Source organism: Dermochelys coriacea, chromosome 1, assembly GCF_009764565.3.
Source record: "Dermochelys coriacea isolate rDerCor1 chromosome 1, rDerCor1.pri.v4, whole genome shotgun sequence".
NCBI classification, from domain to species: Eukaryota; Metazoa; Chordata; order Testudines; family Dermochelyidae; genus Dermochelys; species Dermochelys coriacea.
This window is the reverse complement of record NC_050068.2, coordinates 222,998,363-223,025,428: the sequence shown is the minus strand read 5'-3', so window position 1 is coordinate 223,025,428 and position 27,066 is coordinate 222,998,363. Positions and strand designations below refer to the sequence as shown.

Genomic DNA, 27,066 nt, shown 5'->3' with positions numbered 1-27,066 from the left:
AATCTAGCACGTAGATGTCTTGTGATGCTGGCTACAACAATGCCATGCCAATGCCTGTTCTCGCTTTCAGGTGACATTTTAAACAAGAAGTGGGCAGCATTATCTCCTGCAAATGTAAACAAACTTGTTTGTTTGAGTGATTGGCTAAACAGGAAGTAGGACTGAGTGGATTTGTAGGCTCAAAAGTTTTACATTATTGAATCGAGGTTTTTTTGTACATAATTCTACATTTGTAAGTTCAACTTTCAGAATAAAGAGATTGCACAACAGTACTTAGGTGAATTGAAAAATATTACTACTTTTTGTTTTTCACAGTGCAAATATTTTCAATAAAAATAAATATAAAGTGAACACTATATATTGTGTGTAATTTAAATCAATATATTTGAAAATGTAGAATACATCGAAAATTAAATAAATGGTATTCTGTGATTAACGATGTGATTAGTCGTGATAAAAAATTAATTGTGCGATGAATCGTGATTAATTTTTTCAATTACTTGACAGCTCTAATATCAAGTGTTACTGTGGTTTATGACTGAACTGTGCTTGAGTTTTTAGTGATTTCAGGAAGTATAGCTGCATTAATATGTTTGAGCTATAGATGTTTCTATATATCCACTCTATATTCATCTCACAAAGCCAATGAATACCTTTAGTAGAAAAGGCTACCATTCCAAGATGATGCAAGCCTTAAAGAATCATTGTGTCAAGTTTCTATATATTTACATTCGATGGTCAGGCAAAGAGTATGATGTCAAAATGTTTAAACTTTGGGCTTTTCAGGAGCATACAGAGGGGGCATATTCTTTCCACTTTATGACACTATAGACAGTGAACACTGTGTAGTATCTGAGTGCCTACTATATCTATCTGTTTATCTCTGTCTATAAACTAATTTACGATGGGAAACATCTAATTTTTATAAAGTTTTAAGTCTCCTCACAGAATTCGTAGTATTTCCTGATACCTTTTATCTTTATGCAACGTATTTAACGGAAATAAATTACAAAGAAGACTGCAATCTACATATTATGGGGAGGGATGTCTAAGAATAGCCTGTGTAATTTGTGGGCAGGGCAAGATGCAACTGTAGTGTGTGGTATAATACCATATTTCCATGCCATCTTTTAAATTTAAAGAAGAATAGAATTAATATTTTATTGAATAAACTTATCTACTGATACTGACAATTGTGATCATTCTCCACTAGGCTAAATTGAGTGTAATGCAATGCTAGTATATTCTATCATGAGTAGAACACATCCCGCAAAATCATTTCTCCAAATTATATTTAGAAATTATATTTTGACTCCCTGTATGTGTTTAAATTTTTTGGTTCTCATGTTTCCTATACATGCCTTTTTCATAAAAGAAGACAACTCACAGAAGAAGATAGAGAGGGTGAGTAGAAGATAGAGATTCTTGATAAAATCAGCCCTAAAAGAGGCCAAGTCACTTTATTATCAGAACATACAGTAACTTTCCATTATAAAAATAACTAAATAAAACATGGCAGGCTGTTACTTTTTCAATCTAATACTTCTGTTTTTGTTTTCATTGAAAGCTACCGAAAATAGACAGACCACTGGTTAAATAATTTACAGGGGAACTCTTTTAGTTCCTACATACTCAAGAGTATCAAGTGGTTCAGCTGAACCTGTAGTAGAAGGCGTGGTTTGGGGGTAAGGAAGAACCTTATTTAGGACCACATCCTGCACTTGTTGAAGTCAGCTGGGTCAAAATGTGACTTTTTATAATTCTTTGCTTTTATGCCTTTTATGTTTTAATGTACTTCTTAAATTAATTATAACAATTCTTTATACCATTAGTCCAGAGGATAAAAAGCAGAATGTTCAAACTGACATTCTGTTCCTGTAGTAAGCCCTTGAATAAGGTTTCTCATTGATTGATATCTATTTCAATATATTCATTATGGGATTTAACCCCAAATAAAGTAGACTTTTGAGAGCTTTTCAGGCAAAAATTGGAGTCTTTTGAGAATTAAGTTTTTGTGGTTGTCTGAATTTGTATCAGTGCAGAAGATGAACAATCTACAAAACAAGCTTCATATTTAAAGACAGGCATAAGCCAGTGGAAGAGCCACTAAACTTATTCTTGCATTTTGATTAAACCTCGTCAAGCACCATCTATCATTTTTCTGATTTACTAGTATTATTTTTCTTTTGCTTCAGTAAAACTGCTACTGAGTTATAGCAGTAGTCATCCTGAAGAACAGTAATGTTTGCAAAAGAAAAGTAATTATTGGAAAACGTTGGAAGATAGACCAAAAGCTGTACAAATATTTTTGTCCCATGTTTTTTTGCATTTATTCAACATCTTATTTAATGTGTATTGTTTCCCACCAAGCAAACTTATTTTCAAAACAAAAATGTTTTGCTTCTCTGCATGTGTGCCAAAAATCTGTTTTCTATAAATCTGAAGTCTATTTTAACTTACTTTATAATTGCAAGTAGTTTAATACACAGATTACTATTTAAAAATAGAATTTGCCGTTGTGACTACAAATTGTACAGTATATATTCTACAAAGAAGGGACATATAAATAGCATAAAACTATTGAAAACATGTATAGCACAGGAGTATGTGAAGTGAAGATAAAAATACCAGCATCATCTTAAAGGAAGTAGGTGGATGTAATTCCTACAAATGGTGATTTGGCTTTTCTTGTGATCTGTTTTAGTTTTTTTCCCTTTGCATACAGATTCTTTAACCTTTGCACAGCTAAGATCAAATATCTGTATAATGTCTCTAATTTTATTATCTTTTTAATATTGTCCTAGCACTTTGACTTTTCCACACTTTTGACTTCCACCTCTTCACATCAGTGTGTGAACTTCCTGGGGGGGTATTGCTTTTATGTTTTAAACTACTCAGAATTTCCATCTGCTTTTAGTTGACTTGTGGTTGTGAAGATCATGCTTGGCCCATGGGATCTTACAGTGTGCCGAGAGGATGTGGAGTTTTGTCAGCCAGTGAAATATGTCTGGCTTTTTTTTTCTCAGCAGTTTTCATATGCTTCTCATCTTGTGTGGTCCCACTAAACTGAGTATGTTTAACAGGACTGCTCACCCTCTCTATCTTCTTCTGTGAGTTGCCTTCTTTTATGCAACTTATGTGTGTAGGAAACATGAGAACCAAAAAATATCATCCTGGCTAAAGAAAGATGTATAGAAAAGCACTTCAGTAGTTGCACATTTCTGTTCTGTGGGTGCAGCTGAATATCAGATTTCAGTTGTATGCAAAAGTTAGTTAATTTACAGTGTGTCAAAAACACTCAAACGTGTCTTCTGTTTTGAAACTGGTCTGCTGTATTTGTTTCCAGGCACTACTGCAGTCTACAGTTCAGAAGCAAGAAGAAGCCATTGAAAAACAGTATGTAGCTGCAATTGAAAAACACTCATACAAGTGTGAGGAACTGCTGAATGCTCAGGTAATGCAAGCACTTGTCCACACAGATACACGTGTTCTAGACTATATGAATGGGTTTTGCACTACAAAAAGCATTATGATTTTCATTCGGTGTCAGAGCATATATTTTTCTGTTTTGTTTGTTTTGGAAAAAAAAATCACAAAACATCAGTCTTCACTATAATATCCTTGGGATAACAATAATTACGTTCAAAAAGAGAAGGGAACCTAACCATACCTCCTAACTCATTTGGGCCCAAATGTGCATTATGGCTTTCTAAACAATCTAACCAAGATCCCAGAGGGACACAGCACCAAAGAGAAGGAAGCTTGGAGTGTAAGATTTATTACTTTTTTAACTATAATTTTACATAGCTTCAGAGAAAAGATTCAATATTTCTTAAGCCTGAATTTTATTTACTATAATGGACTGCAAGCAAAGATCAGATTTCTATGGCACAGACGCAAATAAATGTGTGATGCAACTTATAAAATGGTCATTCTAACAGCTACTGTCCAAATCTATTTTTATTTTATTTCAGTGAAACCACTGCAATTAATATGACATCGATGATAAAAAAGTAGGTTATACAACAAGTATTTAAAGCTGCTGGTCCATGTTAATGGTCTAATGACTGTTTTAAACTTTTGGAACTTGTTTTATTATTGGCAAAGTCTCACCTGAGTTTATTTAAATACAATTTAAATTATTAACCAAATAAGCTCCGTACATAAACTATAAATATAAAATTTTCTGTTGGCTAATCTTGAAAAGGGTTTCTAAGCTTGTTTGTATTACAGTTACTTTTAAGTACTGCTAGGAACAATTCTTCTAAAATGACTAGTAGAAGTTTTTTGGTTTTTGTTTTTCATTTGTGTGTGATGGTAAATTAAAGACCTATATACAGCTAATGTACACTTGAAATATCATTTCACAGTATAATACAGAAAGGTAAAGATAATTGCATATTTAGTTGATTAATTTCAGCATTCTCTGAGGTATTTTACAACCATCTCTCTGTTATGACCTTATCAGCTGAAGAGTTTGCTACAAGCATATAGTCATCTATGTAAATAGTATAATGGAAAGGTACACAGCACTTTGGAAAAAGTAATTCATCCTTGGACAAGGAGCACATTACACAGAACTACAGCGCTATTTAATGCATGCCCTACAGCTATGCCTAAAAATATACTAAAATGGATTCAAACTTTTTATGAAATGTTTTGCCTTTTTCTGTCACAGTATCCACAACAGTTGCACTGCTGATTTAATATACTATTGTTGAGTATTAGGGCTAGATGAACCTCAGAAAAGCTGGAAATACTCTGAGAATTTTTTGTAACATTGTTGACACTTCCTGATTCTAGTTGGGTCAGAAATATTGCTATCATATCTGATGTTTCCATCTCAAAGCAGGAAGTGGAAAGAAGCGTCAAACCTTGGAGGACAGAAGTTTTTGCGTATCTGTGTGTTTTGAAACTTAGAAAAGGATCACCTCTAGTTTGTTGTGACAGTCTGCATCAGTTCTTATTTAATTCAAGCATGTTTTTACCATCCACAGCATGCAGAATAAGTACTAAAGTGAGGGGATGAAAGCAAACAAACACTGACATTCTGTGATGGAAATTAGAAAACTTGCCTTAGAGCACCATTTCTCAAATGTGGCCACCAGGGGGTTCCCCTGCAGCCATGACGGCTTCCTGTGCAGTGATGGGAGGGTGGCAGCAAAGCGTCAGCCCCCCTCCCCCCCTCCCCTGTGCTCCTGGATGCGCCACTCTGCCCGTCTCCAGAGACAGGTGGGGCACAATGCTGAAGGAGCAAGGTGAGTTCTCTATCGGGGATGAGGGGGCTCAGTGGGGCCCGGACTTCAGCCCTGGGGTGGTTGGGCAGAGGGAACTTAGGGAGCCTGGCTTCAGACTAGGTTTCCAGTCATAGGGCTTCAGACTCCAATCCTTGGCCACACAGCGGTGGGCTCCAATCCCCGTGTGGTGCCAATCCCACCAGAGGCCAGTGTCTTCAAGCACTGATCCCAGTCTGTGCACTCCGAACCCAAGCACCGACCCTGAGCTTCAGTGGCTGCCGGTTCTGGGTGCAGATACCCAGCACTGGTCTTGGGCTCCGGTGGGTGCTGGCTTTGGATGCCAACCCTTAGCTCTGACTGTGCAGCAGCAGGCGCAGACCCTCTAGTGCCAGCCCCAAACTCTGGTGGCAGCCAACCCCTCTCCGTACACTCCGACCATGAGCCATGGCCACTGACCTATCCTGGACACTGCTCCTGGATGTCGACCCTGGGTTCTGGAAGGTGCACCAGCCCTGGGTGCAGATCCCCACCCCACCCCCAGGTTCCGGTGGGTCCTGGCCCAGGACACTGACTCTTAGCCCTGGCTGTGCAGCAGTGGGCACAGACCCCAAGCATCAACTCTGGGTGTTGACCCCCGGCCCCAGTTGCATAGCAGCAGGTGCCAGCTCTGGGTGCTGATCCCCGGCTTCATGACAGTGTGTGCTGATCCCCTGCCCTAGGCACTGATCCCCGGCCCTGGCCACGCAACTTTAGGCACCAACCCTGAGCTCTTATGGGTACTGGCCCAGGGCACCGGCGCCAGCCCACATCTCTGATCATGCAGTGGCAGGGCCTCCCATCCATTTCCCCTGGCCTCTACTGCCACATCTCCCACCCCTCCATCCAGGTCTTAACTTGCCAGGACTTGCTGTGAAAAGTGATATTAACAAACATACAAATATTTCACAGCATTGTTTTTATTGAGTCTGCAGAAAAAGCCCTACATAAATAAATTACAATGATCTGGGAGTGTATACATGCATATTTATTTGTTTTTCCTAAAGTTAATTAAGTATTTTTGGGGAGAAAGTGTCAGTGCGGCCACCAGTAAGTGTTGGTGGCCACAATCTGAGGCCACCAAAAAATTTGTTGTAAGAACCCTTGCCTTATAGTGATAGTCTCAAAGAACTCACTCTATTTATCTTAACAAAGATGGGTTATTTGATTTGAGTCTGTAAGTATCTACATGGGGAACAAATATTTAATAATGCACTCTGCAATCTAGCAGAGAAAGATGCAACAGAATCCAATGGCTGGAACTTGAAGCTAGAATTCAAACTGAAAATAAGGCATACATTTTTTGATGAGAGTAATTAACCATTGGGATGACTGAACAAGAGTCATCATGGATTCTCCATCGCAGACAATTTTTAAATCAAGATTGGATGTTTTTCTAAAAGATAGGCTCTAGGAATTATTTTGGGAGAGTTCTATGGTCTGTGTTATGCAGGAGGACAGACTAGAGGATCATAATTGTCTTTTCTGCCTTGTTTCAGAGTAGCAGCCATGTTAGTCTGTATCCGCAAAAAGAAAAGGAGTACTTTGTGGCACCTTAGAGATTAACAAATTTATTTGAGCATAAGCTTTCGTGAGCTACAGCTCACTTCATCGGATGCATGCAGTGGAAAATACAGTGGGGAGATTTTATATACACAGAGAACATGAAACAATGGGTGTTACCATACACACTGTAATGAGAATGATCAGGTAAGGTGAACTATTACCAGCAGGAGGGGGGGGGAACCCCAAAAACCTTTTGTAGTGATAATCAAGGTGGGCCATTTCCAGCAGTTGAATGTGTGAGGAACAGTGGGGTGGGGAGGGGGAATAAACATGGGGAAATAGTTTTATTTTGTTTAATGACACATCCACTCCCAGTCTTTATTCAAGGCTAATTTAAGGGTGTCCGGTTTGCAAATTAATTCCAATTCAGCAGTCTCTCATTGGAGTCTGTTTTTGAAGTATTTTGTTGAAGAATTGCGACTTTTAGGTCTGTAATCGAGTGACCAGAGAGATTGAAGTGTTCTCAGACTGGTTTTTGAATGTTATAATTCTTGACGTCTGATTTGTGTCCATTTATTCTTTTACGTAGAGACTGTCCGGTTTGGCCAATGTACATGGCAGAGGGGCATTGCTGGCACATGATGGCATATATCACATTGGTAGATGCGCAGGTGAACGAGCCTCTGATAGTGTGGCTGATGTGATTAGGCCGTATGATGGTGTCCCCTGAATAGATATGTGGACACAGTTGGCAATGGGCTTTGTTGAACCCCGAGCAGGGGTATTCTGTCTGCTACCCAAGATCCATAAACCTGGAAATCCTGGACGCCCCATCATCTCAGGCATTGGTACCATAACTGCAGGATTGTCTGGCTATGTGGACTCTCTCCTCAGGACCTACGCTACCAGCACTCCTAGCTATCTTCGAGACACCACTGACTTCCAGAGAAGAAAATATCCATCGGTGATCTTCCAGAAAATACTATCCTGGCCACTATGGATGTAGAAGCCCTCTACACCAACATTCCACACAAAGATGGACTACAAGCCTTCAGGAACAGTATCCTCAATAATGTCATGGCACACCTGGTGGCTGAACTTTGTAACTTTGTCCTCACCCATAGCTATTTCAAATTTGGGGACAATGTATACCTTCAAATCAGCAGCATTGCTTTGGGTACCCACATGGCCCCACAGTATGCCAACATTTTTATGGCTGACTTAGAAGAACGCTTCCTCAGGTCTCGTCCCCTAATGCCCCTACTCTATTTGTGCTACGCTGATGGACTCTTCATCATCTGGACCCATGGAAAAGAAGCCCTTGAGGAATTCCACCATGATTTCAACAATTTCTATCCCACTATCAACCTCAGCCCGGACCAGTCCACACAAGAGATCCACTTCCTGGACACTACTGTGCTAATAAGCTATGGTCACATAAACACCACCCTATACTGGAAATGTACTGACCGCTATACTTAACTACATACCTCCAGCTTTCACCCAGAACACACCACATACTGGTAGTTACATATGTAAAGAGAGAGGCTTGAAAGAGCTCCAACTGAAGTCAATGGAAATTTTAACATCGACTTCAATAAGAGCAGGATTAGACTCTTAAAAAAAAAAAACCCAAAACACATCCCTTTTTTTTCCTTAACTCTTTCAATGATATTCTATGTATATATATATAAATATAATATAAAGTATTATGCTCTTGGGCAAGACACTTCACCTCCCTGTGTTTCATTTTTTCCATCTGGCTATCATAATGGCAATAATAATGCTTACCCCCTTTGTAAAGCACTTTGTGATCTACGGATCAAAAGTGCTATGTAAGATCTAATTATTTATTTATTTTATTTATTTATTTATTTTATTGTGTATATAGCAGCAACAGTGTGGCAGGAAGGTAGTGCCTCTGATAAATTGAAGGAACTAGATTGAGAACTGAATGTGAGATGGTTGTAACAAGTTTTATAGGCTGATACTTTTACACTGATATCACTTAAGATGTTAGTGTTGTGGGGACGTTGGGGAGGAAAACGTAGCTTTAGCTGGAATGTTCCTGAATTTGTAAATGAGAAAACAGATTGTATTATGTTCTTGTTTGGAGAAGAGTGAGTGAAGGAAAAATGAGAGAGTGAGGAACATGCATCATTACACAGAAATGAGAATTATCCTTATTGTTTGTTACATTTTTATTTTTATTGCTGGTACAGGATATGTAAAACTTCAGTGCATGATTCTGATCTTGCTGAAAGGATGGAATTATAAAAAAAAAAAAAGTGCTTTGCAGCATGCTAGTGGGCAAACTAAAAGTTCAGTCTGGTTTTAAAGAGCTTACTGGTTCCATTAGATTCTCAGTCTGTGAATGAAAATATTAAGTATTTAATAAAATTGAGAAGGAAAGTGATAGAACATTATTCTGATTTTTATGCCTGTTAAGAAACAAATATAAAACATTGTCAGGAAGCCTAGAAGGAAAGGGGAGTGGCTGGAATCCCTAATGACTGGTGAAAGTTGCATAGCTAGTGAGTAAAATCTACTGTCATTGTGAGTTGAAAAGACAAGAGAGAGTGGAGTTGAAAATCAGTTTGCTAGAGTCTGGAAATTTCTGGAAAGTGGGAAGGGTATCTGATAATATGGTCCTATTTAAAGCTGGCTAGCTCACCTTATTTCACAGTCTACAGTCTCCACTGTGTTAACGTTACTAGGTTTCTCATTCTCTGCTGTAGAAAATGTGAGAATTGCTCATCATTACTGCTAAATGGTGGTTACTGTTTAATGTTACCAAACATCAGTGTATGAATATATTTCACTCAAAATGCTTAAAATTGAAAGCAGTGATAGGAAATAAGCAATTGAATAAAGTGAAATACTGGAAAGAGAGAAACTTCTTTGAGCAAAAGAGCCCTATTGTTTGGTGTATTATGTGAAATGAATTTGTTAGTCTGACTCCTGGTTTATGCGTCTCCACAACACAACCCAGTCCTCTAATTGACACTGTTTTGTGGTGTTAAAATATGTAATATTAATTTTATTAATGGTAGGTAGTTATTCATATCTTTAACTTATAGGCCTGAAAACCTGGTAAAGTAAAAGAAAAAATAAGTGGCTGACACAGAAATTTCAACCTGAGAAGGATCTCTGTAAAGTTAACCAATGAGATTAACCAAAGTTAACCTTCAGCAAACCGAATCCTGCTTCTAAGCAACCAGAGGAGTTAGTGAACAGGAGCGGCAAACAGGAGTTTTGCGAGGGAGTTTACAGGGGGAGTGTGAGCAGGGGCTAGAACTCAACATTCTTTAAACTTAAAAGCCAAAACCACCCCCTTGATATAAACACAACAACAACAACAACAACAAAGGAACCAGCTGCATGAGGTTAAAAGAGAATGCAGGCAGAAGTTGAGCAACAGAATGGGGGCTACCCAGTTTATTGCACCCAATGCAGCATGTATGATTACCTGCCCTATGTGTGCATTCGGTGCAAGGAGCTCCTGGCCCGCAGAGACCATGGATGGGCTTTGAAGACCAGAGTGGCTGAACTGGAGGAGCTGAGGAGACGGAGAGGTACATAGATGAGAATTTCTGGGACACAGTAGAATGGTCCCACCCCTGGTCTGACAGCCTCTGTGCTGTTGAGGAGGATGAAAGCCCCAGGGAAGGAGAGTATCTAACTGGAGCACAGGGAAACAATCCCATAGTTGGGACCCTCCTTCCAGATGATGTTGTGGTATCCTCTCGCACTGAGAATACCTCCCCAGGGGAGGGAACTCCAGCTATTAGAAAGAGGCAGGCATTAGTAATGGGCGATTCGATCATTAGAAACATAGATAACTGGGTTTGCTATGACTGGGAGAACCTCATGGTGACTTGCCTGCCTGATGCAAAGGTTGCGGATCTCTCAAGACATCTAGATACACTTATGTGTAGTGCTGGGGAGGAGCCAGGGGTCGTGGTACATGTAGGTACCTATGAGGTAAGGAAGGATAGGAGAGAGGTCCTGGAGGCCAAATTTAGGCTTCGGTAAGAGATTGATGTCCAGGACCTCCATGGTAGCATTTTCTGAGATGCTCCCAGTTCCATGCGCAGGGACAGTTAGGCAGAACTGCAGAGTCTCAATGCATGGATGAAACAATTGTGTAGGGAGGAGGGGGTTAGATTTATTAGGAATTGGGGAAACTTTTGGGAAAGGGGGAGCCTATACAGGAAGGAAGGGCTCCACCTAAACCAAAATGGAATCAGATTTCTGGCACTTAACATTAAAAAGGTTGTAGAGCAGTTTTTAAACTAAGGGCTGGGGGAAAGCCGACAGGTGCAGAGGAGAACATGGTTCGGACATCCCTTAGGGGAGGATCTATATAGAGAGAATCTCTATGTCCTAGTGAGGATGAGAGGATGGAAAACGATAAAATACAGGCAGGGTCTGATCAGAAACAGTCATATAAAAAAGTCGCATTCGATTACATTGTGTAATGGCGGACAGCTAAAAGGAGACAGGTTTTTAAAGTGCTTACATACCAATGCTAGAAGTCTAAATAATAAAATGGGTGAACTAGAGTGCCTCGTATTAAGTGAGGATAGTGATATAATACACATCACAGAAACTTGGTGGAATTAGGATAATCAATGGGACACAGTAATACCAGGGTACAAAATATATTGGAAGGACAGAACAGGTCGTGCTGGTGGGGGAATGGCATTGTATGTGAAAGAAAGCGTAGAAGCAAATGAAGTAAAATGAATCAAACTATACCATAGAATCTCAATGGTAGAAATTCCATACTCTAATGATAAGAATATAGCGGTAGGGATATATTACTGACCACCTGACCAGGATGGTGATAGTGACTGTGAAATGCTCAGGGAGATTAGAGAGGCTATAAAAATAAAAAAACTCAATAATAATAAATAATAATGAATGGGGGATTTCAATTATCCCCATATTGATTGGGTTCATGTCACCTCAGGATGGGATGCAGAGATAAAGTTTCTTGACACCTTAAATGGCTGCTTCTTGGAGCAACTGCTCCAAGGAACCTACCAGAGGAGAGGCAGTTCTTGATTTAGTCATAAGTGGAGCACAGGATCTGGTCCAAGAGGTGAATATAGCTGAATTGCTTGGTAATAGTGACCATAATATAATTAAATTTAACATCCCTCTGGTGGGGAAAACACCACAGCAGCCTACCATGGTAGCATGTAATTTCAGAAAGGGGAACTACACAAAAATTAGGAAGTTAAACAGAAATTAAAAAGTACAGTGCCAAAAGTGAAATCCCTGCAACCTGCATGGAAACTTTTTAAAGACTCCATAATAGAGGCTTAACTTAAATGTATACCCCAAATGAAAAAACATTGTAAGAGAACCAAAAAAGTGCCACCATGGCTAAACAACAAAGTAAAAGAAGCAGTGTGAGACAAAAAGGCGTCCTTTAAAAAGTGGAAGTTAAATCCTAGTGAAGAAAATAGAATGGAGCATAAACACTGGCAAATGAAGTGTAAAAATACAATTAGGAAGGCCAAAAAAGAATTTGAGGAACAGTTAGCCAAAGATTCAAAAAGTAATAGCAATTTTTTTTTAAAGTACATCAGAAGCAGAAAGCCTGCTAAACAAGCATTGTGGTCACTGGACAATTGAAGTGCTAAAGGAGCACTCAAGGATAAGGCAATTGCGGAGAAACTAAATGAATTGTTTGCATCGGTCTTCATGGCTGAGGATGTGAGGGAGATTCACAAACCTGAGCCATTCTTTTTAGGTGACAGATCTGAGGAATCATTAGAGGAGGTTTTGGAACAAATTGATAAATTTAACAACAATAAATCACCAGGACCAGATGGTATTCACCCAAGAGTTCTGAAGGAACTCAAATGTGAAACTGCAAAACTATTAACTGTAGCAGCTTCTGTGCCAGATGACTGGAGGATAGCTAATGTGATGCCAATTTTTAAAAAAAGGCTCCAGAAGTGATCCCGACAATTACAGGCCTCTAACCCTGATTCCAGTGCTGGGCAAACTGGTTGAAATTATAATAAAGAACAATATTGTCAGACATATAGATGAACGTGATGTGTTGAGGAAGAGTCAACATGGTTTTAGTAAAGGGAAATCGTGCCTCACCAATCTACTAGAATTCTTTCAGGGGGTCAACAAGCATGTGGACAAGGGGGGATCCAGTGGATATTAGATTTTCAGAAAACCTTTGACAAGGTCCCTCACCAAAGGCTCTTAAGCAAAGTAAGCTGCCACAGGATGAGAGGGAAGGTGCTCTCATGGATTGGTAACTGGATAAAAGATAAGAAACAAAGGGTAGGTATAAATGGTCAGTTTTCAGAATGGAGAGAGGTAAATAGTGGTGTCCCCAGGGGTCTGTTCTGGGCTGAGTCCTATTCAACATATTCATAAATGATCTGGAAGAAAAGGGTGAACAGTGAGGTGGCAAAATTTGCAGATGATACAAAACTGTTCAAGATAGTTAAGTCCCAAGCAGACTGCGAAGAACTACAAAAGGATCTCTCAAAACTGGGTGATTGGGCAACAAAATGGCAGATGAAATTTAATGTTGATAAATGCCAAATAATACACATTGGAAAGCATAATTCCAACTATACATATAAAATGATGGGGTCTAAATTAGCTGTTACCTCTCAAGAAAGATCTTGGAGTCATTGTGGATAGTTCTCTGAAAACATCCACTCAATGTGCAGCAGCAGTCAAAAAAGCGAACAGAATGCTGGGAATAATTAAGAAAGAGATAGACGATAGGACAGAAAATATCATGTTGCCTCTATAAATCCATGGTACACCCACATCTTGAATACTGTGTGCAGCTGTGGTCGTCCCATCTCAAAAAAGATATATTGAAATTGGAAAAGGTTCAGAAAAGGGCAACAAATATGATTGGGGTATGGAATGGCTGCCATATGAGGAGAGATTAATAAGACTGGGATTTTTCAGCTTGGAAAAGAGACGGGTAAGGGGAGATGTACTTGAGGTCTATAAAATCATTACTGGTGTAGAGAAAGTAGATAAGGAAGTGTTTACTATTTCTCATAACACGAACTAGGAGTCACCAAATGAAATTAATAGGCAGCAGGTTTAAAACAAACAAAAGGAAGTATTTCTTCACACAACGCACAGTCAACCTGTGGAACTCCTTGCTAGAGGATGTTGTGAAGGCCAAAACCATAACAGGGTTCAAAAAAGAACTAGATACATTCATGGAGAATAGGTCCATCAACGGCTATTAGCTAGGATGGGCAGGAATGGTGTCCCTAGCCTCTGTTTGCCAGAAGCTGGAAATGAGTGACAGGGGGTGGATAAAGAAAAGGAGTACTTGTGGCACCTTAGAGACTAACAAATTTATTAGAGCATAAGCTTTCGTGAGCTACAGCTCACTTCATCGGATGCATTTGGTGGAAAAAACAGAGGGGAGATTGATATACACACAGAGAAAATGAAACAATGGGTTTATCATACACACTGTAAGGAGAGTGATCACTTAAGATAAGCCATTACCAGCAGCAGTGGGGGGGAAAGGAGGAAAACCTTTCATGGTAACAAGCAAGGTAGGCTATTTCCAGCAGTTAACAAGAATATCTGAGGAACAGTGGGGGGTGGGGTGGGGGGGAGAAATACCATGGGGAAATAGTTTTACTTTGTGTAATGACTCATCCATTCCCAGTCTCTATTCAAGCCCAAGTTAATTGTATCCAGTTTGCAAATTAATTCCAATTCAGCAGTCTCTCGTTGGAGTCTGTTTTTGAAGCTTTTTTGTTGAAGGATAGCCACTCTTAGGTCTGTGATCGAGTGACCAGAGAGATTGAAGTGTTCTCCAACTGGTTTTTGAATGTTACAATTCTTGACATCTGATTTGTGTCCATTCATTCTTTTACGTAGAGACTGTCCAGTTTGACCAATGTACATGGCAGAGGGGCATTGCTGGCACATGATGGCATATATCACATTGGTAGATTCGCAGGTGAACGAGCCTCTGATAGTGTGGCTGATGTGATTAGGCCCTATGATGGTATCCCCTGAATAGATATGTGGACAGAGTTGGCAACGGGCTTTGTTGCAAGGATAGGTTCCTGGGTCAGTGGTTCTGTTGTGTGGTGTGTGGTTGCTGGTGAGTATTTGCTTCAGATTGGGGGGCTGTCTGTAAGCAAGGACTGGCCTGTCTCCCAAGATCTGTGAGTGATGGGTCGTCCTTCAGGATAGGTTGTAGATCCTTGATGATGCGTTGGAGAGGTTTTAGGTGGAGGCTGAAGGTGATGGCTAGTGGCGTTCTGTTATTTTCTTTGTTGGGCCTGTCCTGTAGTAGGTGACTTCTGGGTACTCTTCTGGCTCTGTCAATCTGTTTCTTCACTTCAGCAGGTGGGTATTGTAGTTGTAGGAATGCATGATAGAGATCTTGTAGGTGTTTGTCTCTGTCTGAGGGGTTGGAGCAAATGCGCTTATATCGTAGAGCTTGGCTGTAGACAATGGATCGAGTGGTATGATCTGGATGAAAGCTAGAGGCATGTAGGTAGGAATAGCGGTCAGTAGGTTTCCGATATAGGGTGGTGTTTATGTGACCATCGCTTATTGGCACCGTAGTGTCCAGGAAGTGGATCTCTTGTGTGGACTGGTCCAGGCTGAGGTTGATGGTGGGATGGAAATTGTTGAAGTCATGGTGGAATTCCTCAAGGGCTTCTTTTCCATGGGTCCAGATGATGAAGATGTCATCAGTGTAGCGCAAGTAGAGTAGGGGCATTAGGGGACGAGAGCTGAGGAAGCGTTGTTCTAAGTCAGCCATAAAAATGTTGGCATACTGTGGGGCCATGCGGGTAACCATCGCAGTGCCGCTGATTTGAAGGTATACATTGTCCCCAAATGTGAAATAGTTATGGGTGAGGACAAAGTCACAAAGTTCAGCCACCAGGTTAGCCGTGACATTATCGGGGATACTGTTCCTGACTTGATGATTACCTGTTCTATTCATTCTCTCTGGGGAACCTAGCACTGGCCACTGTCGGAAGACAGGAAATCGGGCTAGGTGGATCTTTGGTCTGACCCAGTAGGGCCGTTCTTGTGAGATAACACAAATATGAAGGATAAACATTAGTCTAAGGATAACAACATAGATGGGAGTTCTTCATGTAATTGTAAAATGATCAGTCACATTTATCACTTTTGGAGATAAATTGTCTGAATATATATTATATGGACATGATGCCGTTGACTTCCCTTTTTGTAGTTCTCATTATAGTATAGCAATTGCAATTTGCATTTACTTATAAATTCAGAATACTCTCTTCCTTTCTGAGTGTTCTATTATGTCAAGGGTTTGCCTTTCCTGAGTTTTGAAGATTTTTCCCTTGCTGGAGAGAAAATTTAGGTCTCGGTTTAGGAATTGTATTTATGACTTTTTATGTGCTAGTTTTCAGTGCATTTCTCTTCTCCTAAAAAGTTGCATTTCTGCATGCTGGAAACATACATGCAAGTTTTCTTTGCTACTAAGAGTTCCCCAATCTTAGATCTTGGTCGTATGATTTTCCAGACCACTAATGCTTAGACAGTCCACAGCCACAAACTGGTTAAGAGATGGTGTTGCAGTTTCTTCACTTTTTAGCTTAAATGGGTTCAGCTAGGAATCTTTCAGAATCTTATCTGAGTATTCTTGGACACTCACATTATCTAAGTGAAATTAAACCTTTTCTGGATTTGCCAACCTCTGTTGGAAATCGCTCTTTGGATTCCAGAGGTTCTAGACAACCTTCTTCCTCCTTTTTATAACTTGTTATAAGTATATCTATATGATTTTACCTATCTAGTTATTCCTAATTTGCCCATCACAATAATATTATAATTTTCGTCTTCCCTATTCTTCTCTCACCCAACCCTCAAGAACTGTAGTACAAGTGGTGAGATTTTTTTCCTTTGTGTTTTATGTCGCATTACTGAACAGTAGGCTTTTTATACTGCCCTTACATTTCATTTTTTGTCTCACTGCTTTACTGGTAAGTGGAGCCATAAGAACTTGGTTGTAGGATGAGACACAAGGAAAAACATTGCAAACAGAACTGCCGGTAGGTATTTTTTCATTCTTTACTTAAGAATTCCTTAATTCATGTCAGCATCCATGAGTCCTGCAATCCTTCCTGTAAACTCTCCTACATTGTATGCATATATCTTTCTGAATTAGAATATAAGATCTGTGAAAACTGAGTCTGCCTTTGTGTATTCTGTAGAATATTGTATACAGCTGGTGCTCTGCATATAAGGCAACATTCAGCAAACTACTTTTAAGCATATGAGTAGTCTTATTAACATAGTTGGAACTACCATGATTCAAGTTACAGATATACCGAAGTAATTGCTGAATTGCAGTCTACATGAGTAGAAGTATTGTATGTTAATTATTTTGTTACTCCAGTTGTCATTTTACTATGAATTCTCTTCCATTTAAATTGAATGAAGTGAGCTTTTATCTTTCAAGAAAACTTCTACTGATGATTTTTATTTATTTATTTGGAGTTTTCTCTGAGGGACAAATCTTGCAGCCTTGGTTTAGAGGCCCCTCTGGCAATAGAGAAGGTGAACTTCAGCTGTGCAGCAAGGGGTCATCATTTGAGAAATTTGCATGGGGTGGAAATGCTTACTTTTTAATAGAAACTACACAAGAAGATTTTCTACCATGCCCAAGTAGAATTGAGGTATTGCAGATGGTGGGGGTGGAACAGGGAGTAAGTTGTAGTTCCTAGTTCCCTGCTCCTCAGTCACTTCATTCAGGCACATCTTGAAGTTGGCCAGGAATCACTGTAACATGTATCAGTGCAGGATTGGGCATATAGATACTGCTATAAGGGAAAACAATAATTTATTTTAAGGTAAGAAAATTCTCTTTCTCATAATAAGATTCTTTGAGTAGTGCTCAAAAAGAGACATATTTTCATAAATACAGTTCTACAATTGGTAAATTGCAATTAATTTGGTTTAGTATGTTTAGTATGACTGAAAAGTGAGTATCCTGAAATGACCTAATTTATAATTAACCAGAGGGAGTCATCAGACCTGTAACTGTGTATTTTTTTAAATCTCAGTCAGTTCTCTCTGTAATAGGAATAATGAGGCTTTTCCCAGGATTTATTTCCTCCTACAATTGGATTCTTCTATGAGAAACTGAAATGAAAAGGAGAATTTTGTTAAGACACAAGAACACATTTTAATTAAAGAATCTTGAAAAGCTGAGTCCAGTGGTATATTATTTCTGCTGTTGAATAAAAGACTGGATTGTTAAGTACTGTTGACAGATCCATAAAACGGTTTTCCTGAGTCTTGTCAGTGGAAAGTGTAGGGGGTGGTTATAACTTTATTTCCAGGAAAAGTAGAGAATCTTAATTATCCACAGGATAAAAAGAATAAATACTACTGTGACTGAGTTTTCCTGGTCAGTTATTGACTGAAACCTGGTCCTTGAGATGAAGACATTCAGCTGACTTCTTACAGGGAAGGTTTGGTGATTCCCTACTGAAATACCTAGTATTTAAATGTCTTTGATTGTTGTATACAGTATTGTTGTGGTTGTGTTGGTCCCAGAATATTAGAGAGAGAGAGAGAGAGAAGGTGGGTGAGGTAATACCTTTCTTGGATCAACTTCTGTTGGTGGGAGAAACAAGCTTTCAAGCTACACAGTCTCCTCTTCCGGTTTGGGAAAGGTACTAGAAATGTCACAACTAAATACAAGATTGAACAGATGATTTAGCATAAGTAATTGGTGCACATTCAAAGGACTATTCAAGGTGAAGTGGCCCGTTTAACACACCTGTAATCATAGGACAAAAAGGGGGGTTAGTGGATTACAGCTTGTCATAAACCGTAAATCCAGTGTCTTTATTAAGACCATGATTTTTTGTGTCTGGCATAGTTATGAATTTAAGCTCCCAGACTCATCTTTTGAAAGCGTTGTGTAGGTTTCCTTTGGGGTAAAAAGTCATTGCTTTGTGAAAAGTGTTCACCCACCTCTTCAAAATTAGGCTTTTACTACATGTCTACTATTCATGGGGATTGAGGCTTAATTCATGAGTGTTTGTAAAATGCTTCCTCAGATGGAATTGAAAAGTAGTCATTGATTAGTTACAATGAATCTATAAATAACTTAATACTTTGTTCTGTTGAGTTGGATAGCATGTGTATTAACTTTAGTGAATATTGCAATTTTCATTGCAATTTTGTTCTTGAATGGGTTCTCCCACAGTTTATTGTTCATACACCCCCACACATAGTCCAACATGGATGCATTGATTTTAATAGCTGTTATTCACTGATAATGTGAAGGTTAACTGTACTTAGACCAGGGGTGGACAAACTACGGCCCACGGGACTGCCACCCCCATGGCGCCACTTGCAAAAGTGACCAGCACCACGTCCCTGCGGCCCCGGGGGGAGGTGGGACAGATGGCTACATGGTCTGCCCTTGCCTGCAGGCACCTGCCCCCCACAGCTCTCATTGGCCAGGAACAGGGAATCTCAGCCAATGGAGCTTCGGGGGAGGTACCCGCAGGCGAGGGCAGCATGTGGAGCACTCTGCTGTCCCCTCCCCCAAGGGGCCACAGGTTCGTGGTGCCGGCCACTTCTGGGAGTGGTGCAGGGCCTGGACAGGTGCTGCTGCCACCCTGGAGCTGCTCCAGGTAAGCAGCACTGCGCCAGAGCCCGCACCCCGAACCACCCCTGTACCACAACCTCCTGCCCTGAGCCACCGCCACACTCCTCCTGCACCCCAACCCCTTCCCCTGAGCACCTTCCTGCACGCCGCACTCCCTCCTGCTCCCCAACCCCCTGCCCCACCCCTACATTCATGGTCCTGCATGCAGTTTACCCACCCAGGTGTGGCTCTTGGGCCAAAAAGTTTGTCCCCCCCAATTTAGACAAATTGTACCCCCAAACATCAGCACACAGGTGATCGTACCCCCAAACATCATCACACAGCAGCACCTGTAGCCAAATTATGGCAGATTCATTCATGGATCTGTTGAAGGAGGAGGGGAAAAAGGAGCTTTCTGCTCCTCCCCCTTATAATAAGTGTACACTGAGGTGAGGTCCAAGTTGTCGATATTTACAAAGCATTTCAGTTAACCTCGGACAGTTTATTCAATTTCTGATTTAAACTTGCATTTTAGGATTAATAGGCATATGTTTAATGTATTTGTTTGGAACATAACTGTACAGATTTGAACTGTTTGTTAGTACTTTATATATAGTGTTTGAGCTGTACAATAACTGAAAGGAAACATCTGAATTACTTCACTTATCTTGTAAATTATTTATACCATATACTTTTGCAAACCTTCTATGGTTATATATTTGCATACCTGAGAATAAACTGGAATGATTCTTCAGACACATTATTTAATATAAAAAATTCTAACTAGTTATGATTGTGATTAAATCTGTTTACAATATCTCCTGTGACTCTCATTTTAGGAAAAAAGATTTTTTTATTTCTTTTTTTTTTACAGGAATCAAGGAAAACCACAGGACCTCTGTATTTATATTTGAATCTGCAACAAATGTTCTCCATTTGGAACTGTTGCCCGAAGAACTTGTTGCAAGGGGAAAAATCATTACAACTTACTTCTGAATGCCTTTTGTCGACTCGTATAACTGGAGTAACGTCACTTAGGTTGCCTTATTGCAGTAGTGTAGACAAGGCCGAAGTGTGTAATTCACCATGTCTTCTCTCACTGCACTAGAAGGAAGAGATACTTGAGCCTCCAAGCTCATCTGGTGTCTCATTGTCTGCATCTTGGTACACCCGTGAGCCTGTCAAGGGTACCAAGACCAGCTTCAATCCTGCTGATCTCTGACACAGGACCCAAGAGGCATTTTGCCACCTTGGCTTCAGCACCACCATCTGTCATGAACCCAAGACTGGAAACTGGGGAGTGAATACCTTACCTGGCATCACCAACACTGGCCTAATAAAAAGCAGCACCAAAGTCCAAACTCACACTATATACTAAAGGACTGATGTGCTCACAGGTGCCCATTTCTCACATGGCACACATGTACTTTTCTTTGACTGCACCGATACTGACCAGATCACTCAGATTTACAGGAGGGTCTGCCTATAACTGAGGAATGACATGAGACTTTCAGAGAAAGTATCTGAGTCCTCTTGGGAGGAACATATGAGTGGCATCTCACTAGAACATGATATTGATGTTTCACCTCCTGAGGAACCTAGACAGTTTCAGGAGCTATTGTGCAAAATGTTCCTACTACTACTGACCAGCTACAAAATGGAGTCACAGCATCAGACACATCTGATCTTGTCTTCTCTATTACAGATGGAGACCACAAAGAAGCTGTACCTGTTAGCTCTGGCCTTCCCAACGTGGCCAAAGATATTTGGCTCTTTTTTCTCATCCCCACCTGTATCTAAGTGAGCTGATGGGATGTATCCCATACCACCTGAAGGATGTACATTTTTACTACAGCACCCTTTGACAAACTCCACGGTGGTATCTACAGCACAGAAGAGAGTAAGGGGAAACAAGTCTTTTCATTCCACCATTTCTCGCAGAGAGGGATATAAGCTGGATGCTTTTGGAAGGAGAGCTTACTTGTTCAGCCTTTTAAGTGAGCAAAAGTTGAGCTAGAATCCTTGATTGAGGAACAGAAGGAGGCAATCCTGACCTTGTTCACAAACTGTTGTATACTTGCTAAGCTGCTTACCGGTCAGGGCTGATATCCAGATCTTTTGCAACTGACCAAAAAGGTGCAGCAAGTATGTTGTTTATCTCCAGACCTCCTGTGTCAACAGGTAGGAACAGTTCTGCATTCCAACCTAGAGGCACTCCATCTTGCAGCAGGGAGGAGGATAACCTGCTAACTAATGTGGACTATTTCTGCTCTGAGTGTTCAGTCCATCTTCCACCAAACCAGCTGGAGCTCCATGCTGAACAAAAATGGAAAAGTGTAGTATCTGGGCCACTAGTAATGGACTCGCTCCATATCGACCTGGAGTCCTAACGTACCTTCTATATTTTGAGAGAGGGCTTAATCTTGGCCGGGCTAAAGAGTCATATGACAACAATATTTGCTTATCATAATTACATTAAGGGCAAACTCGTCATCTTTCACCCTATAGTCTTCAGGTTCCTGGAGGGACTGGCAATTGCATTCTGTCCATTAGGAAGCTGCTGACATGATGGAACCTAAGTCTTTTCTTAAAGCTGATGAGCCCTCTTTTATATAGATCTTGCACAGGCGTTTCCAAAATATTCATCAATTATAAAGGCTTTTGCCATAACAATTACATCTGCTTAATATTTGCTGGCCCCTCCACCTTTAAACTTTAGTCTCCAAGGTCAAAGTGACCATGGGGCCCAGTCCCAACTTGATACATAAGGTGGCTTGAGATTTCCACCTATCCCAGTATATTTCTCTCCCTGTTTGTTATTCCCCAGGCACCATTGCCACACAAGGGAAGCATGCCTCTGTAGCCTAGAGATAAAGAGGGCACCCATCCTGCTTTTATCTTCAAAAAAACAAAAACCCCAAGCTCTGTGTAGATGATCTAATAGGTTATTTGTAGCATATGGGAATAAGTGCCATGGAAAACTCATTAAACACAGAATTGCACCCTGGATTAGTAAATGTTTAAAACACTATTGCATCTTAGCTTGGAAAGCAGTATCCCCTGGTTTAAAAATTCATCTCTCAAGTGCCACCGCAGCATCAGTGACATGCCCAAGCCTCTGGTGGAGATTTGCAAAGCAGTAACTTGGATTTATATGCACCCTTTCAATAATCACTACTACTTATATTTAGCATTGCATTTTGATGCTCAGATTTGGACGGCCTTGCTACACTCTATATTTAGCTAAGAATTCCTTGCTCACTGTCCTTCTGGTAGAGCTCTTCTTACTATTCTCCTAAGGGTGGGAATGCAAAGAAGGAAAGAGAGGTTACTTACCAGGAACTGTTCTTTGAGCATCACTTCTATGTATTCACACCACCCACCCACCATCCCCTATATCTTTGAATTCTATATAGTATCAGGATGTTGTGTTTTGGGGGGAAAAAGAACCAAGGTGGTTGGGAGATGCACTCCCTTTTATAGAGTAGGGTAATGACGTCACCCTTGCATGACAACTTTCTTGCACCTCCCAGCAGTCACAGCTTTCAAAGTAGCTCCACAGTTTGATACCCATGCTGACATATTCCACTAAAGTGAAGACATGAAGGTGACCCTCAAAGAAGAATAGCTATTGTTTAGTAATCTCTCTCCTTAATTCCATTAAATCTGTTATATTGATCCTCTTTATTATATACACCCTCATTTTGAAATGTAAGGTCTGTGGCCTCAAGACCTACTTCAGAGAAAGAGAATATGCTGTATTTTATTCTGTAAAGCCTTTCCCAATTACTTATTTCTCTTCAAATAATGTATGTAATTTAATAGCTGAAAATTCTTTTTTCCCTGAAAAAGAAAACTAGTTGGCTGAGTGTAAACATTGAAGCCAAATAAACAGTTCTGCAAGGTATTTCTCTAGCTCTAATACAAGAGAATGTGCTTTTCTGGGTTGTATAGACAGCTGTTGCAACATTTGTGATGATCTATGAACTTCTGGAAGTTCAGATATGAAGGTAACCTTTTATGGAAGGATTATTTCACATGAATAAACATTTACAGTATAATAGGAAAGAACATTATAATAGGAAAGAAGGATGTGGAAAAAATGGAAAGAGTCCAGTGGAGGGCAACAAAAATTATAAGGGGGCTGGAGCACATGACTTATGAGGAGAGACTGAGGGAACTGGTATTATTTAGTCTGCAGAAGAGAAGAATGAGAGGGGGAATTGATAGCTGCTTTCAACTACCTGAAAGGGGGTTCCAAAGAGGATAAATCTAGACTGTTCTCAGTGGTAGCAGATGACAGAAGGAGGAGTAATGGTCTCAAGTTGCAGTGGGGGAGGTTTAGGAAAACCTAAACCCAGTGGGGGATGTTAGGAAAAACTTTTTCACTAGGAGGGTGGTGAAGCAATGGAATGGGTTGCCTAGGGAGGTGGTGGAATCTCCTTCCTTAGAGGTTTTTAAGGTCAGGCTTGAGAAAGCCTTGGCTGGGCTGATTTAGTTGGGGTTGGACTAGATGACTTCCTGAGGTCCCTTGCAACCCTGATATTCTATGATTCTGTGACGTGCTAAGTTATTCACAAGAAGTGTCTGGCCTTGGCAAAGTTATGATATATTTCTCATGTAAATATTTGGGGATTTTTTTAAAAATATTCTATTTATAATGTATTGGATAAAGTCTCAGTGAAATCTATCAGTCATTAATCTGCACATTGAAAGAATGCCAAGTACATACAGAAAAGTAATGTGTTTATTTCCAATATATAGACAAGTTTAATGTACAAAATGATCCCCACAGTGTTATATTCACAAAAGATTGATAATGATTTTTTTAAAAGTGTTTTATAAATGGAGAGAAAAATAATGTTCAACATAAGTCCCCAAAGTTTACCAACTTTACAGGAATTCCATAGAATTATAAGAATATAAGAATGGCCATACTGGGTCAGACCAATGGTCCATCTAGCCCAGTATCCTGTCTTCCAACAGTGGCCAATGCCAGATGCTTCAGAGGGAATGAACAGAATAGGACAAATATAGAATGATCCAAGCCTGTTGTCCAGTCCCAGCTACTGGCAGACCGTTACTGTAATCAAAGATTGTAAGTTGTATGAGCAATAGCTTTTTACATTCATGGTTCAATTTCTCTTACTTATTAGGTAGATTGGTTTTCTTTATTTACAAGAATTGGTGGAATTTTGTAAATTTGTGTGGGTATTTTTAAACCACATGTCACTGTAGTAGCCAATCACTAGCAATTCAGAGTAGTAACAAACTGAAAACTGTAAGGATTAACTGTGGCGGGGGTGGGGGGAGTTTTCAGAGATCATCTCAAGGATCAGCATCTTGCAAGTTGCCCTGATGATAGAGACCCATTCTTATTTTCTCTTTTGGTATCTTGCATGATTGTAATCCCAGAACTGTTTTCTGAACAATAAATTCCAATTCTCATACAGTGAATTGAATCAATGCATACTTCAGTATTATTTCAAAGGAATTTGAATAGAATTTTGTGAGTTTTCTTTTTAAAGTTCTATATATTTGGGTCCACTGTGATGCTGTTAGAAAAACCTGTGGTATTTCTGTATTTGAAACATGACAGTGCCAAAGAGTAATTAACTGTCTTAGATTTTAATGCTGCCATAGAGATTAACATCTAGAAGAATGAATTTTGCCGTTCTATATACAGTATATATTATATGAATCAGAGGTTGTTTCCTCAATTTTCCAAGAAAATCTTCCATATGGATCTGATCAGAAGCTCACTGAAGTCAATGAGGGTCTTTCCATTTGATTCATGCTCTATATTTGAGTCAGTATCTGCATGGGGGGCAAGGGATAGCTCAGTGGTTTGAGCTTTGGCCTGATAACCCCAGGGTTGTGAGTTCAATCCTTGAGGGGGCCATTTACGGATCTGGGGCAAAAATTGGTGTTGGTCCTGCTTTGAGCAGGGGGTTGGACTAGATGACCTTCTGAGGTCCCTTCCAACCCTGATATTCTATGATTCTATGATTCTATGTATATCTAGGTCCTTTTTGCACCAATAGATGTTCTTTTAAAAGAAATCAGACTGATAGATGTTCATCTTGGGCAGGGTAGGGGACCTAAAAAGACCTATTTTCAGTCCCACTGTAGCCAATTTACTAAGGAAGCATAAAGCAGATTGTCAAATGGTCTTCGCTTGTGGGGCAGGGTTTCCTAGTGGTCGGAGCATAGGCACTTGGACCTGCAGAAGGGGGCTTTTGGTAGAGGAGCCCAGGCCCCACCCCACTCCACTCGGCTCCGGCCCAGGGCCCTGTTAGAATGACAAAAGGGTCTGACACCTGACACTTAAGGCTGCCTTTGCTGTGCCACTTCCCACCACCATGCCATTGTCCAAAGCTTGCAATCTGTACCAGAAAAGAGTGGAGGGGATCAGCTCACCACTTGGCACTTCTTTGTGGCTGGGCATGCTGTGCTCTCTCTACCTAGGGGTGGGGGTTGCATCCTCTCAGGCCTTGGCCTTCCAGCCAGGTCAGTTCCAACTTTGTCCCTTTCAGGGGTAATCCATAAACAAAACGTGGAGAATCAACACAAATAAACTGGGTTAATATGTGGAAAGGGAAAATGCCTTCCTCTTTGGGTCTATCAGAAGCAGGTCCTACCTTCCTCCCAAGAGGGACCTTCAGATAGCTGCTGATGGGGAAGATCTTGCTCTCCCTCAGGCCTTTCCTCAGCAGTTGCAAGGTAAAGGTCCTATCTTTTCCCTGGCCTTCGCACTAGTGAGCTGTTCTACTCCCTGTTACTCCTCCTCTTATCCGTACATCTCTTGCAGATGTGGCAGGGTAGTGCTGGCTGAGCCTGAGCAGCTCCTTAACCCCTTGTCATCCAGGCTGGAATTTGTATACCCCATCACACTAATAAACAAAATCTACTTATTGTTTCATTTTGAATACTGAACATTTGTTGTTGGAAAAAATAAAAAGTGATATTTTAAGATAGCCTGACGATGAAGGCTAATATCTGAAAATATGACCCTGCAGTGAAAGTTAGAATACACACCATAAATCTATAAATTATATAGGGAGGTTGTGGAATCTCTGTAATTGGAGGTTTTAAATAACAGATTAGAAAAATATCTGTCAGGGATGGTCCAGATAGTATGTAATCCTGTCTCTGTTCAGGTGACTGGACTAGATGAGCATTTGAGTTCCTTCTGGTCCTACATTTTTATGATTCTATAAATTAAGTATAATCTTTATGTGAATTTCACTGCTGGGACAGGTGTTTTCCATTTAAATATGTCTGCTCCACTCAGAAAGAACTGTTTTAAGTAAGTTCACAAAGAAATGCCTTCTTGAATGTTTGTGGTGCAGAAATTGCATTTTATTTTGTTTTATAAAGCAGTCTACATTTTTGTATTCTCTTCTTCATATATAAAAATGTCTCATAATACCATTGCAGTTTGATAATAGATTTCATGCTGGTATTAGACAAACTCATAAATAAAACATTAGTAGATTTCATGCTGTAGAACAAAGGTGGGCAAACTACAGCCCGTGGGCCACATCCGGAACGTCCTGAGCTCCCAGCCGGGGAGGGTAGCCCCCGGCCCCTCCCCCGCTTTTCCCTCTTCCCCACAGCCACACCAGCAGCACAGCTTGCACCCACCCACCTCCC

General features: G+C 40.3%; 1 protein-coding gene across 9 annotated transcripts in view; it reads left to right on the top strand.

Annotated features, from left to right (window-relative positions):
- Positions 1-27,066, top strand: part of CCDC91 (coiled-coil domain containing 91) — a 319,228-nt gene that overhangs the window by 199,226 nt on the left and 92,936 nt on the right. For all 9 annotated transcript variants that reach the window (XM_038373298.2, XM_038373267.2, XM_043514939.1 and 6 more), the window contains one exon: positions 3,347-3,454. In XM_038373298.2, the coding sequence (XP_038229226.1) occupies positions 3,347-3,454 (108 nt within the window). The remainder of the gene's footprint in view (positions 1-3,346; positions 3,455-27,066) is intronic.